The sequence below is a fragment of the Epinephelus fuscoguttatus genome, linkage group LG19 (genome assembly GCF_011397635.1).
Source record: "Epinephelus fuscoguttatus linkage group LG19, E.fuscoguttatus.final_Chr_v1".
Classification (NCBI taxonomy): domain Eukaryota; kingdom Metazoa; phylum Chordata; class Actinopteri; order Perciformes; family Serranidae; genus Epinephelus; species Epinephelus fuscoguttatus.
In genome coordinates this window covers 7,309,787-7,325,550 of record NC_064770.1, presented here as the reverse complement: position 1 = coordinate 7,325,550, position 15,764 = coordinate 7,309,787, and the positions used below count along the sequence as shown (strand labels likewise).

Sequence of the window (15,764 nt, the reverse complement as noted above, 5' to 3'; positions counted from 1 at the left end):
ACCGTCACTAAGCCTGTCCAGCTTTCCATTCTTACATATATATTATTACATACATTAACAGCAGTCATGGAGGCAGATTTACATTTGAAATTATTGGTCATTTTGAAGGAATGGTTCGCTGATTTCAGACAGGTAGACATAGGCAGGCTTCTTATTTCTGGCTGGTGACCATTGACTGTGTTGGCTGCTGGTTCTAGCTGGATTTACATGGTGGGCCAGTTTGCTCAAGCTGCTGATCAGCTGGTAGACCAGTTTTGTGCAGCCTGTTGAGAGGGGAGCAGCCAGGTTGATAAAGCTGGTGTTAGGTGATAGCAGACCAACATGACCGTGCTGGTGGAACATGTCAGATGCTTGTAGACCAGCAGTATTTCCTGAATTTGTGTCATAAAACTACAGAATGCCATTTAAGTCAATATCAAATAAATAAATACAGTTAAAGCTTGATAGTCCTGTTGTGTCTAGTTACAGTTGCCTGGCTATGACTGGACAATAGTCATTACAGGGGAGGGGTTTACAAACTGTTAGTTGTTGACAATAAATACATAAATAACCTTTATAAACTAGGAATATGGTGATGGCTGTGTCTATGTGGAATTTTTGCTTCTCACTTGCCAAAAATGTATTATTGCAGCAGTAGCTTAGTCCATAGGGACTTGGGTTGGGAACCGGAGGGTTGCCTGTTCGAGTCCCCATCCGGACCAAAATATGGAGCGTGGACTGGTGGCTGGAGAGGTGCCAGTTCACCTCCTGGGCATTGCCGAGGTGCCCTTGAGCAAGGCACCGAACCCCCCAACCGCTCGGGGTACCTGACCAAAGGGCAGCTCCCTCACTCTGAGATCTCTCCACTTTGTGCATGTATAGGTCCTGTTTGTGCATGTGTGTGTCTTTCAGACCTGTGTGTAATTGACAAGCAAGAGTGAAAACATTGAATTTTCCCTCAGGGGGATTAATAAAGTAAATAAACTTAAACTTAAATATTTTATTCTACAAATAATTGCATGACATCGTACATAACTAAGTTAAGAGCTCAAAAATGCAGTGCATGCATGTTCTGTACTCCCTTTATGCACAAATATGCAAACCTATGTGGAAGACATACAGCTGACAGAGCTGTTGAACTCTCTGTTGATTAATAAAAAAGTGTATTAGACAGACTTTATGATACATGTTGTGGTTTGGTGCTGCTTACTGGCTTCCTCTGTAGCTTCAGCTGAAAAAAAGTACCAGAATTAGAAGGAGGAAGTCTTCCAGGAAGGACAAGGGTGGCAAGTTTTTCTGTGCAACGCAGTTTTTGGTTTTGTGTCGTCTGTTCTGTCACTGATAAATGATACACAGCAGCCTGTGTGTCAGCGATGGGGAATATACAACAGAGAAAGCTTCACTATTTTATCCTGGGTAAGATAAACATTTCAACATTTTATTAGGAAAGCAGCTTTTGTATTTGTTTGTTTATGTATTTTTGTAAATTATTTTATATGTTATATTATTTTATATTTTATATATATTTTATTGTATAGCACAGAAATGACTTGTTTAACACTAATTTTTCAGTGTAAAGATCTTTCTCCTTATTTGCTAACTAGCATAACCCTCACACTTTATTCAACAACATCAACATACTCGTTAATCTCCCACAAACAAATGTAACTGCCTTGTCTCCAGCAGAGTGTGAACAGTTCCTTTTTTTATTATAAGAAAAATAACAGTACAGCATAAATAATTCCTCCAGCAACATCAGTGGATATCCTCAGCCCTTACTTTGAATTATTATTTTTTTTATTGTGATGTTGAATCTGTGGTAAAGAACTTTGTGGTCTGTTTCTATCGATTACAAAACATCTCTAAGACAAGACACACATGTTCAGTTTCAATGACGAAGAAAAGCAGTCCTGTGCACAGACATTTTTGTGGCAGGTGCTCAAGCAAAACAAAAAAGGGGGCACCTCTTTCATAATTATTAATATATGAAATAAGTCCATGTTTATGTGGTTCCAAACACCCATTTCCTGGGTATAGTCCTGTGTTTTGTGCCCCATCCACCATCCCAGCCTCTGACCATATAGGACCATGTCCTTCTTTATTCTTTCCTCCCTTCAGCACATTGGTCATATGATCGCAGCTTTCCCAAATATGTGGATTATACACATATTACTGTCATCAAAAATCCGTATGTACAGGGCTCCAGACTAACTTCTTTTGATAGGAGCATTGTAGCCCCTAACTGAAAATTTTAGGAAAACAAGTAGAAAATTTATGGCATACCTTAAATCATCCTGCAAGGCAATTATTCACATTTTTGGCCATTTTAACTGTATCATAAACTATATGTAGTCGACTGTATACTAACATTGGACTGTTTTAGTTATTGAAGTATCTCACAACACAAAGACTGATGGTCAGTGGGATGTGAGCATTCTTAAAATAACATCTGTACAGATGTGAAGCCCTGACTATATCTGACTGATCTTTAATGAAAGCTGCTGTCTTGTTTTTTTTCCCCCTGAAAATATTAACCTTGTAGTCAGACACAGTTTATTTAGCCTGTGTAGTTGAGACGACAGGTCTGCTCTGCAGCAGCAAACTGATACTAACTGTTATGAATGGTTATTGATAGTTAGGTCTATTAGAATATTACTTGAATTGTGTATTCCAGAAATAATATTCAACTACATCATGATACAGAGATGTGTAGAAGTTTAGGCTGTAGAGGGAGTGAAAATATATTTTATTATTGCAGCCTGTGCAGGGAAATAGACAAAAAATTTGGCCGAAAAACAGGTGGTCTTCTAATGTATGTAATGCCCAACTTATTGAGTAATAGTCCTGTTCTTATTTACAAAGGCTGTAGCCTGTTATAAAGTGATGTATATCACATATGAATATGACAGCAGCGATCGTTTAACGTTTCCACGGCAACAAGTAAAACGATCTCGAGCTGTCTGTCAGCTCCTTGAAAGTCTCTACTCTATGTGATGACAGTAAATAAGTCACACAACGTACAGCTGAAGTTTGCGAGGGCTCAGTCTGCAGGTCCGGAGGGGAGGGTGGACATCTGGATTCAGCCACTGACTTGACCGCGCTTGACACCGCCTCTGCGCAACGGCGCAGTTAATCTGGAACGAGCCCACTGATGAGTGTATGACATGATCCTCTCAGTTAACTGATCACACACTCTCGGACTTTCCTCCTCTCACACACATTAGCCTACACTGGTGGACTCGTTCCCTCATTTTACAACATGAAAAAAAAAACGCCCTCAAATTAATAATAATAATAATAATAATAATAATATTTATGCACTTGTCAGCTAACTGAATGTTATAAGTCATATCATTCTTTTCTGTTCTCTCCTATAGTCTCTCTATGTTTGACCTCTACTCCACCTGCTGCAGGTCAGTCCATTCTCCTGTGTGATGCATAAATACCTTTTAGTTTTCAATTTTTAGTCTGTGTAAAATATTCAAATATTGTATGTAATGTTTATGATAGATGGTCAAATCAGACTGGCTGGGTCTGGGTCTACTCGCTGTGCTGGGAGAGTTGAAATCTATTACAACAACATCTGGGGAACAGTCTGTGATGACGATTGGGACTTAACTGATGCTGGCGTGGTGTGCAGACAGATGCACTGTGGTTTGGCACTGAGTGCCTTTCAGTCGGCTCACTTTGGTGAAGGAACTGGTAAAATCTGGCTTGATGATGTGGGCTGTTCAGGAAGTGAAAGGTCTATAACTGAGTGTCAACACAATGGATTTGGGACACACAACTGTGGACATGGTGAGGATGCTGGTGTGGTGTGTTCAGGTGAGAAAACCTTTGGATAGTGTTTTCAATAAAATGTATCCTTTTCTGTATATTTGAACAGCTCTGTCCTTTAGTCTTTGTGGCTTGTCATGAGCTGCTCAGATGCAGCACTGGAAAAGATCAGGGGCCGTATTCACAAACATTCTGAGAATACTCTGAGAGAGCTCCCAACTTAGCCTCAATTTTTTAGTAAGGATTCCAAGCTTAGGAATGATTTGTGAAAGTTCTCAGAGCAACTCTGAGCAAGGAAGGGACAGAAACCTTTACCACACTGAGTGAGGAGGTGTGGTTGACCCTGTTGCTAGGTGTGATGCATTCTTTTAACAGATGTGATTGGTTGTCAGAGACACGGCCTTTTTTGAGCCTGCAAGGTGTGGACACCCAGAGGAAATGAGATGAACTGCTGACTGTGAAAGTGTTGTCAGTGTTAGTGTGATCACTGCTGACAGAAGGATTAGACAGATCATCACTGCTGCACTGTTGCATTTTTACAGTTTTTCAGGTATCTTAGTATTAATGATATTGTTAGGTGGGATAGGCGTGCATACCCCTAATTAGATTGACCACAAATATTATCCCTGCACAATCTAATCTATGGCCCTTCGTATATGTTTTACATTGTCATTCAGTGTCAGTATTTCTCTGACCTCTTTGTGTTTGCACCATTTTCTCCTTTGATTAAGAAACTCTTAAAAGTCCTCCTCTCTGTTCCCAATAGTTTTTCACTTTAGGAGCTCTTTCAAGGTCTAAGATGGTTTGTAAATAACTTTTATCTTTACAAGGACCTAGTCTTAACTATAAGGGGAAATTCTAAGAAAACGTCACAATTCTAAAAATTTTCTTAGAATTTCATCACTAGGAGCGACTCTTAGATGAGGAAGCTTTGTGAATACGGCCCCTGGTCACCACACACAGCAGCACGCTTTTAGAGTAACAAGTGTGAAATGTTGCAAAATACACTGTAACTTAAACTGTAATGTAAGTGAAGAAGTTTATCCAGTGTTTGATCACCTTTGATAAGTGTTATATCTCTGTGTCTGTGTAAGTGTTGAAAAGTACATAAATTAACAATAACTTTTTCCAAATGTGTCTTACAGAAGTGGTTTGTGTCATGACTAAATGACAGCTACCCCACAGCAATGATTTGACATCTGTATTCTGTGCCTAGGTGTGCCAATCAGATTGTCTGGGTCTACCTTGTGCTCTGGAAGAATTGAAATCAATTACAACAATGTCTGGGGAACAGTCTGTGATGATGGTTGGGACTTAGAAGATGCTATGGTGGTTTGCAGAGAGCTGGGCTGTGGTACGGCACTGAATGCCCCTCACTCAGCTCACTTTGGTGCAGGAACCGGACAGATCTGGCTTGATGATGTGGGCTGTTCAGGAAGTGAAAGGTCTATAACTGAGTGTCAGCACAATGGATTTGGGAAACATAACTGTGGACACAGTGAGGACGCTGGTGTGGTGTGTTCAGGTGAGAAAACTTGTTATGATTTTACGTCAGCTAGTCTGGCTAGCTCCAAAGTACCATGAATGTCTGCACATTTCTTATGGCAATCCATCCAATAGTTGTCAATAAATTTTATTAAGACCTAAAATGCAAACCTCAGGGTGAAACTGGAGGAGAAGTCAGGGGAGTTTCCTGAGAATGAATGTACCAAATTCCATGGCAATCCATCCAATAGTTCAGTCCACAGTAGTGGACTGACAGCCATGCATTGTCAAAACACACACCACATACAAAAGTGTAAACACAAACTTTAGTGGAGAGTAGAGCCGTAACGGTACATGTATTTCTGTCGAACCGTTCGGTAAGCAACTTCCTTTTTGGCACGACCCTGTACCGAATTATTGGGCGCAGGATATTATTTTATTTTATTTTGTTTTGTTTTATTTTAATTCCGTTTTTGCGAGCCAACCCATTTAAAATATCTACTTTCCCGATGGACATAATTGAGTGATGGACCGAGTCCGACCATAAATCTCCGCTTTCACTTTGTGCAGCGCATTCTCGCATTTTGACAACATGGCAAGTGAGCCTGACGAACCTGAAGACCCACCCGCAAACCTTAAGTCCTCCATTTGGGAGCACTTTGGTTTCAGGGTAAAATACGAAGATGGAAATAAACAAGTGGGCAAGACAAAAGCAGTGTGCCGACACTGCAGAACAGCGGTCGGGTATGTACTTGGAAACACGTCTAACATGCTAACGCATCTAAAGCGACACCACCCAAGTTTGAACGTTAACCGGCACGACTAGAAAAAGCAATCTGGTGCAAACTACAATATCGTCGTTGTTTAAAAAGAAAGAGCGGTTCCTTGACCATCGTGCTAAAGAAATAACCAACGCTATTGGAGTTGAGTAAAATTGTTTAAGCTGCACTTTAGAGAAAAGCATGTTTTGTTTACTGCACTTTAACAAAGTGGGAGAGCTAAGTAAGTTCCTAGTAAAACTGAATCTGAGCAGGCTTTAAAGCTGACCAGCTGCACTATACTTTTTATTTTAATTCAGTAAAACTGTTTAAGCAGAAATTTATATTTATATTTTTCATTCAAAAAATGTGTTAAAAAAACAGCAGGATTTTATATATATTTGTTTCATTCAAAAATTGTGTAAAAAGAGTTAACTGCTGTGGTGGTATGTTTTAATAAGGTTACCAATAAGTAAAAGATATTTAATAGTTGTCTATTTTTTTCATTACTGTACCGAAAAAAAAAACGAACTGTGATTTTTGTGTACCGTTACACCCCTAGTCAAGAGGCATATACAGACAATACCAAAGCACATACAGTATAAGGGAGACATGAGACAACTGTCACAGTTTAAACTGTGGTTGTCACTTTCTGTAGTGTTCATGCAGTTTTATACACTCCATTAATAAAACGATGGATTAACACTGAATCACATTACATGATCACCAAATAAAGTTACGCCCCTGTTTCAGTTTTCTCTCTCTAAGTTCCCCCTTTTGCGCGGGCGTGGTTCGACGGAGGTGCAAAAGCATGCATTGCGCCCTCAGCTTACTTTCTCGCACCATCAGTTGATTTAAATAATAAGCGCACGGACTGTGTGGGCTTGTCCATGCACACATTTTATTTTGGTTCATGTAGCAGCGCAATATTCAGAAGGGTTGGGCAAAGGGGAATTTAGCCTAGATCAGTGGGTGTAGTTAATTTCTAATAACTCTCTCAGCCAGTCACATCACTGGTCTCATAGCTCTGACACAGCTGTGCTAATTACAGGTAAATGTGACAACAGCTCAGCAAACCAACGCCATTTTACCAATATTTCTAACATATCTCACCTTGTACATGGTCATAGTAATAGTTTACTAATAAATGTTACGTAAGGGATAATGTATAATGAGCCGGTGAATACTGGGAAAATAACTCCCGACAGGGGAATAGAACCCCGACGCGCAGCGTCTACTCATTCCTCATTATACATTATCCCACTTATTACACGGCTAATTATCAGTTAAATAAATAATGTTGTCTGCCTCTGCGAAGTGCATTAAAACCGACCGGATTCGACAACTTTTGGTGAAAGTTTTGTACTCACCCAGGCTTAGTGGACTGAGCCGAGGCATAAAACTCGCGTAAAATGTCATTAAGCATGACTGCCGAGTGTGTATTCAAATCCGTCTTCTTTTGTTTTTGGCAGAGAAAGTCCGTAGGTATTCTTTTTCTTCAGCGGCATCCATTAAAATCAGAAGTTGTCCCTCGGAAGTTGTATGACAGCTGCAGTGTTGCAGGGCAGCATCCCTAGCAACGCTGGGCTACATAGCAACTGTGTGTAATGACCGTTGCTACTAGCAGCGGTCATTACACAGTAATATCAGACCGCAGAATGCCGCTACTGACCAATCAGAATACAGCATTTAATAGAGTCGTGTAATAAACAACAGTATTGCACTGCAATGTGTTCAAAGAACAAAACATAAGAGGCTAGGCTGGCTTAGTAACCAGATGACTCTGTTATACAAAAGCCGAATTTCCAGATATAACAGACCAGTTTGATGTGTGAAGAGGTCTGTATGGTTATACTGAAGCAGCCTGGTGTTGTTTTCAGGTGATTTAATGAGGGTAAACACAGTGAACAGCCACTTGCAACAGCAGTGTGCACATGGTGGAAAACTTAACAGCTCTGTACAGTTTGTCCATCCAAAAATTCACGGCTCTGGCTGAAGATTTCACCATGTGATTACTGGGCTCTTCTTCTGTTATAAATTTAATGCTGTTGGACTTCTGGGTCAAAGCCTGGGTAGGAAACTGCAGAGCATGCTTAGAGCGCCTTGAGTCTAGTTTGGATCTGACATTGTCTGGATGTGTTAGTCTGACTTTAAGAAATTTGATTTATAATGATTTTTAAGTCCAACTAACACAATAAATTGATTTTCTCTAATGTCATGTAAACATACTGACTGTCCTCAAATGCTATGTGTGTGTGTGTGTGTGTGTGTGTGTGTGTGTGTTTTGGTACTTTTCTCTTGTATATTTGTTGTTCACATTCTTCACTGCTAATGAAAAATACAGCAGCCAAAGAGTCTTCTTTTAATACACATATGTTTTCTACTTTGACACACTGTTGACTTCCTCCTTACAGTAAATCAGCTTGACACTTGCAAACATTGCCACTCTCTAAAAATGAAAGACTGCTACAGTCATAGAACCTGTTTGTCTGATCAAATGTTTATAGTGTAACAGAGACAGGATATTGTTAATGTTCACATCTTTACACACCACATGCTTATTGAAAAAAAAAAAACAAATACAGCCATGATCAAAGCTGTAAAACATTTAATGTTATATCATTGTGCTATTTTTCAGCAATCCTCCCAAAGCCCAGAATCTCAATGAATCCTGCTGGGGAGGTTACCTGGGGTCAGAATGTCGCCATCACTTGTTTGGTCTCAACTCAAACTCAACAGCTTTTGAGTGCAACATTCACTTTGACAAAGACTTCAGGTTCATTCAGAAAGACCCAAAGTTCGAGTTCCAACTCTGCTATGTTTAACATACCTAAAGTCAACTTTAATGACGAAGGATCGTACCAGTGTCAGTATCGGACGACGGTTTCAAGTCAAGACTTCAGCTCCCCCTTAAGTGACTCCATCACACTTTCTGTTACTGGTAAGGAAATTAATCTATTCCCTGAACTTGATATTTCATTCACTTTTTGAAAGAAGTACTTCAACACCTTGGGAAATAAACTTATTCACTTTCTTGTTGAGAGTTAAAGGATAACTTCAGTATTTTTCAACCTGGGCCCTATTTCCCCATGTGTATGTGTGCGTATGATTCATAGGTACAACTCGTTCTAAAATTGGTTCAGTATTTGGGGAGGTGGATGCAGCCGGCAGCCGTGAAATGAGCTAAAATGGTAACTAGGGCAAATGCGTCCTGTATAAGTTTGCGCATTAAAAGTGCTTTTTTCGCCACTGACCGGTTCAGATCGCCAGTGCTATCTCTGTAAATAGCATACTAAGCATTTCCCTGATCCTTCACCTCCTCCCGGCTGTGACGTCATCTCGCGAGTGCTTTGCTTGTTGCCGGAAGAAAACAAAGGAACCATACTGAGCGCCGCTCAGAGTGGCGCTGGTTGTCCCGGAGTACAGCTGAGAGTTTTACTGCATCGATTGAAAACAATGGTTCGTGTTTGTGCTTATCCGAATTGCAAGAACAGGATGTCGCGCAACACCCCGTACAGGTTTCACAGGCTGCCTTTGTCGGACGGCGAGATGCTGAAGTTGTGGCTAGTTGTGCTACAAATGGATGCTAACACTCCTGTCCAGACACTGCGCCTTGCAGACCATCGGGTCTGCAGTGCTCACTTCTCCCAAGATGACTACTGCCAGCCGAAGAAGAGAAGACATCCAATCCCGAAACACCTCTTCCTCAAGAAAACAGCTGTCCCACGAGTAGAGAGAGCTACAGACACAGTGGAGGTAATGTTATATAAACAATGTTCGAAACGCTTAGTATGCTATTCACAGAGATAGCACTGGCGATCTGAACCAGTCAGTGGCGATAAAAAGCACTTTTAATGCTCAAACTTATACGGGACGCATTTGCCCCCGTTACCGTTTTAACTTGTTTCGCGGCTCCCGGTTGCATCCGCCTCCCTCAATACTGAACCAATTTTAAAACAAGTTGTACCTATTAATCATATGCACACATACACATTGGGAAATACGGCCCAGGTTGAAAAATACCGAAGTTGTCCTTTAAATGAGTAGAGTGATTCTACTCTACCAATGAGTGGTGTCACTCCTCTCATTAATTCAACTGCCAGAACAAATGTTGGCACCATACATTTCTGAAACCACAACTACGATACATTTCTACCTTATTATGTAGCGGATATTGTGAAACATTACATTACGTTTCATCAACACTGTGGTTAACGTGTGGTTTAGGCTAAAAAAAAAAAAACACCTCATTTTGGTTATCAAAGTTCCTGTTTTGGCTTAAAACAACCAATTTTGGGGGCACAGTCCAGAGACTGTAAAAATAATGGACATAGCATCCGTGATGTCACCCATTGGAGGCCTCGAGGTTGGCATTTTGGCCGTCACCATCTTCGATTTCTACAACCAGACATGCAACTTTTTGGATGAGAGGGTGGAGCTGTGGAGAAGCGAGGGGGAGCCAGAGGACACACACGCTCACCTATATCAGCAATCTGACTGAACACTGCACCCAGCTTTGCCGTGCTAAATCGCCGCTAACAAATTTAGCTTCCGTAATTCAAGGTAAGTGCGGCGTGGTGGTGTGGTGGTTAGCACTCTCGCCTCACAGCAAGAGGGTTGCCGGTTCGATCCCGGGCGTGGGAGCCCTTCTGTGTGGAGTTTGCATGTTCTCCCCGTGTCAGCGTGGGTTCTCTCCGGGCACTCCGGCTTCCTCCCACAGTCCAAAGACATGCAGATTGGGGACTAGGTTAATTGGTGACTCTAAATTGTCCGTAGGTGTGAATGGTTGTTTGTCTCTATGTGTCAGCCCTGCGATAGTCTGGCGACCTGTCCAGGGTGTACCCTGCCTCTCGCCCGTTGTCAGCTGGGATAGGCTCCAGCCCCCCCGCGACCCTCAAGAGGATGAAGCGGTTAGAAGATGAATGAATGAATGAATGAATTCAAGGTAAATTTTAGAGGTAAGTATTAAAGTCATCCTAGTGACATTAACTAATTGCATACATGCCCAATAGTGTATTTTCAGATAACTGTGTGGAGCTCATCTAACAAGAGAGTTGTTTCTTTTATTTTTCTCAGTAGTCCAGAATATGACACATCACTTACTATGGAAATGGTAACTGGCTGCATTTATGGGACTCACATCCCCATCATAGCTCCATCTGAGAATAAAGGAGATTACATGAAAAGGAAGTCATTTCACAGTAATTCAACAATTCAGTTAACCTCAGCCTAATATTGCAAGAATGAAGTCAGTATAAGCAAAGTTTCTTAGCAGTACAATATTTTTGTGTTTTATATTGAGTTGCTGCCAAGTGCGTTTGGGCCCCATCAAATTACAGCTGAATAAGAGGATATAGCACATTATATCAAAATATATGAACATCATTAACATGTTAAAATGTTAATATATTTTCTGTATATTAGACAAACATTAAGGCATCACATTACATAATATCACTTCACATTACCTATTAATATGCTTTGCAATCTGTTCCCATGCCACCTCATGCTATTTAGCTGCAGCTGATGTAATAGATTTTTTTTTTTTTTTTTTTTAGAAGACACATACCCGGTCATTAAAATCTGCGATTCAGTTGGGATGAAATAAGTGGCTCAGCGTTTAACTCTGCTTTCTGCCAATCATGTCATCTGCAATCCATTGATGACAACTTTTGGTGCTATCCGTGAACATGCTTCCCTCAGGCTGAACATACTCAAGAGTCGATTGAGTTCATTCTGATCAGCTGTTCTGGAACCAAAAACAGCTGAGAGGCCGTTTACACGTACACGGTGATTTTGATAAACGGAGACATCTTCCTTCGTTTGTGCCCTTCGTTTACACGCAAACGGAGATTTCTCCTCTGAAAACGAGTCTTTCTAAAAACTCCGGCCAGAGTGGAGATTTTGGGAAACTCCGGTTGTGCGTTTGCATGTAAACTGAGATAAACGGAGATAAACGGAGTTATAGGCAGCCGACGTCACAGTATGCGCCGTAACTTGTGCCTGTGTCAAAAGTGCGACCTATGTTGCTATGGTGACAATGGATACATGGAAGGCTTGAGCTTCTCGTTACACTGCCACCTACAGGTTTGGCGTGCTCTTGTGTATATATACACGGGTAAGTGTAAACGAAGATCTTTTTGAAAATGGAGACGGTGAAATGTTCGTTTATGAAAACAGCCGGCAACGTGTAAACGGCCTCTCAGCCTCAATCAACTCTGAGATCGAGATTAGGCTCAGAGTTTGCTGAGCCTGCTTTCTGAAATTAGGCCCTGGGCTATCTGTGAAAGATGCAGTTTATTTCACCACAACGGTAAATTATACAGTTCAGCTGAATCCATTAAAGCCCAACTTCAGCAAGAGTGAAATGTTCATGTCCAACAGTTAGCTCAGAGTTGATATAGTTTATTGTTTTGAATTATTATATCAGTGTGCTGTTCCAAGAACGTCACTTCATAGAGAGAGGATGTTACTGGGACAAATTCACATTCAAACACTGTCAGGTTGCCTTATTGTCTCTTTCATAGTCATGGGCGGATCTACCGGGGTGGCATAGGGTGGCAACTGCCACCCTAAAAGAAAGCCATGCCACCCCTGCTGCCACCCCAGTTGGCAGCAATGAATTCAAAGAAAAGTTATGGCCAATTTGCCTTTTTACGAGCGCGAATCTCCAATGTCCGACTGCAGTGAATGCAGCACGAGATAACGCCAGAGCGGCAAGAGACTGCTTTGTTTGGGAAACTGAGTGCAGCCAGAGGCGCAGCCTATTCCAGAAAGCGGGTTTAGTGAAAACTCTGAGTATGTTAACCCTGAAATGAGGGAAACTCTGGGTCTTCAGTTCCAGAAAGAGAGGTAAATCAAACTCTGAGTCAATCACCATGGCAACTGAGTCTGTGAACAGGTTAGGTTTTTCTCTGTCTCCTCCCTCTTACACGCTGTTTCATTTCCTCATTCATTCAGTCCGTGTCAAAGCGCATTAATTAGCGGAGATTTACCGTCTGTCACAGTCTAAATCCTGCTGGATATTAGTTTGTTACTCAGGACTGTCTGAAGTTACTGAATTTATGCACATCAATCACTTCTTTGGACATCAGTTTTTGTCTTTACATTCAAATATTACACAGCGAGAATTCACCCTCAGCTCAGAATCAAACCTCTGTCCTTTTTATATTCATTATTTTTTATAACACTGTGCACAAGGATCAGACTGTCAGTCTGTTAGAGCCGCTCCCAAATGTTTATTGCACATAATGTGTAGGCCTAATTATTTAAATTTTAAAAATCGGTATGAAGCTTTAGACACGTAGTATCAATGACTAATGATCTCTGTCGCTGATGTCATTGGTCGCACTGATGGAACATAATTCCTATAGCCTAATATTGGGGATTACATGTTCATATTTCTGAGTGAGCAATGGTGCAGCATTTCAGTGTCTTTAAATTTACTACATTTGTAGCTGAAATAAAATCACTGAATGCTGTTGAGTCAAGATACAAATAGATGTGCAACATTTTAAAATCTACTGTATTTTAACCTCAACGTCTTTTCAAGTGCAAATCACCAAACATATTATTACTGGGTCAGACTGTGAGTTTACAGTCATGTCTTTATGTCTTTGATCTATAGCCTATATGTTTTAAATCTTCTGCCTCCTGTGTTTTTCCCCATCAGATTCAATCTGAACAAATATATTATTATATATTATTAATATAATGTAATGTATCTACAGCCTGATACACAGTCAGATTCCACCACTTTATCTTCATTAAGGAAATGTAAGTCTGATAAATGATGAATAAACGGACAACACTGAATAACACTTTATGGTTAACTTATTTACACTTTCCTCGCTCTGACTCAGGCTCTTCTTTTAAAGATAAACGTGCACCGTCTGCTACACATGCATTAATATCTCTACATCCACTGGATTAAAATGGAGGCGCTGTCTTTTATTTGTGAGTGAACATACTCAGAGTTGACTAACTCAGATCAGCTGTTCTGGAACCGCTAACTCAGAGTTTCCCATCTCAGGTAAATCAACTCAGAGTTCAGGGTTAGACTCAGAGTTTGTTGAACCTCCTTCAACACTTATTCCTAATATGAACTGTATCACATGAAACCTCAAACGCAAGACATTGATTGCATGAGATTAAGTTTGTCTGTATGAGTTTGTAAATGGCAGCCCGTGCCCTTATGTAGTGTGAACATACTATTTCTCATCAAACTGTGATAACTGTGATTAATGGTGCGTTCCAGGCAGGCTTCTGAACTCGTAAGTCACGACTTCAAGTCACGAGTTACGACTTTGTAGCGTTCCAGGAAAGTTACGGCAAACTGCCAGTTACTTCCTGTTTAACGTTGAACATATTATGTGAACATATTATGATTGCAACGTGCGAATTTATTTTATATTGTCCTAAAGTCTATTTCTCCCCGTGTATCAGACGCAACATCACCGCATCCACAGGGACTGCCACATTTGTTTGTGGGTTATGTGACGTCAGAGGTCGGAACTGGGAGTACATCGATTTGGTACGAGTTCACGGGTGGGAAGTTACGGGTTTGGCTGCCGTTCCAGTGCACTTTCACGGGTTACAGGTTGTGAAAACACGAGTTACGGGTTGCCTGGAATGCACCATAAATACGTCTGCCATATGTTGCCACCCCTCAAAAATTCCTGCCCCCCTCTTGCCACCCCATAAATATTTTTCTAGATCCGCCCCTGTTCATAGTGACAAAAGTAAACCAAGAATCTGTCAACATGAAAAGGCATCAGAACAGGGTCTTCCACCAAACTGTGAGCCTGCTACATATAAACTGTCTCACACATGGCGACTTATGATGAATAATGGGTCCTGGACATTTTGCACCTTACCTCTATTAAGTTGGGACTGTGGCTTCTCCACTGACTGTTCTGACTGACATTATCCTTACTTTAATTGTAAAGGGAGCTTTCATTACTTTACCCATACCAGGATTTGGACTTTCCTGAGTGAACAGACTGCTGCACCAAGCCCTGTAAAGTATTATTTTTATATTGTTGTTTCCAATGTCAACTATTTCTACTGTCATTCATCCTTGTTATTAAACTTGCAGTATGTTGCACTGGAAATTCAACTACCTCTTTTCATTTTGCAGACTTGTAACAGTTAAGTTCACCTTTTCCTTAATCCACAGCTGTACTGTCACATTATTTAATGCATCCATTTAATCGCATTGTTTTATATATCTTCTTGGTGTTGTTGATGGATAATAACATTGTTGAAATGTTTAATAAAGGTATTGATGAAGATCAATAGTTTGCTGATGGTTATTATGGTACATATCTGGTCTAAATTTAAACAACAGTCAACATATATAGTATTGATGGCTTTGTTAGAATTTGTAATTAATTATGACACTATTTCTATATTTGCTTTAATCAACAACATAAATGATAGAACAAATGTTGCCTGCCTTGACGTTTGACAATGAAGGATAAAACAACAGATATAACAGTTTGTGCTTGTGGTGAATTTTTTCTGACACTGAAAAACACTAATTCACTCACGTAACTACACACAGTCTGCAACATTTTAACATAGCATGACTGTTACCTACCCAAGACTAGCATTAATGTTACCTGAACGTTACATTGCCCTGATGGCAAGTGTATTGCTTACATAGCATAGATTTAGCTAACTAACGTTAACGTGGTGGAGCATTATCTTCCAACCTCACACAGATGCACTTTGTTCAAATGTATTATCAACATAAATTCCAAC

The 15,764-nt window shown here is 40.5% G+C and overlaps 1 protein-coding gene across 4 annotated transcripts in view; it reads left to right on the top strand.

Moving 5' to 3' along the window:
* LOC125879397 (scavenger receptor cysteine-rich type 1 protein M130-like) overlaps window positions 1–15,764 on the top strand; it is an 83,382-nt gene that overhangs the window by 59,395 nt on the left and 8,223 nt on the right. The window contains exons 6-7 of one of the 4 annotated variants that reach the window (XM_049561255.1): window positions 4,973–5,281; window positions 8,638–8,940. The exons of the other annotated variants lie outside the window; for them this stretch is intronic. Coding sequence (XP_049417212.1) covers window positions 4,973–5,281; window positions 8,638–8,940 — 612 coding nt within the window. The remainder of the gene's footprint in view (window positions 1–4,972; window positions 5,282–8,637; window positions 8,941–15,764) is intronic. 4 annotated transcript variants of the gene reach the window in all.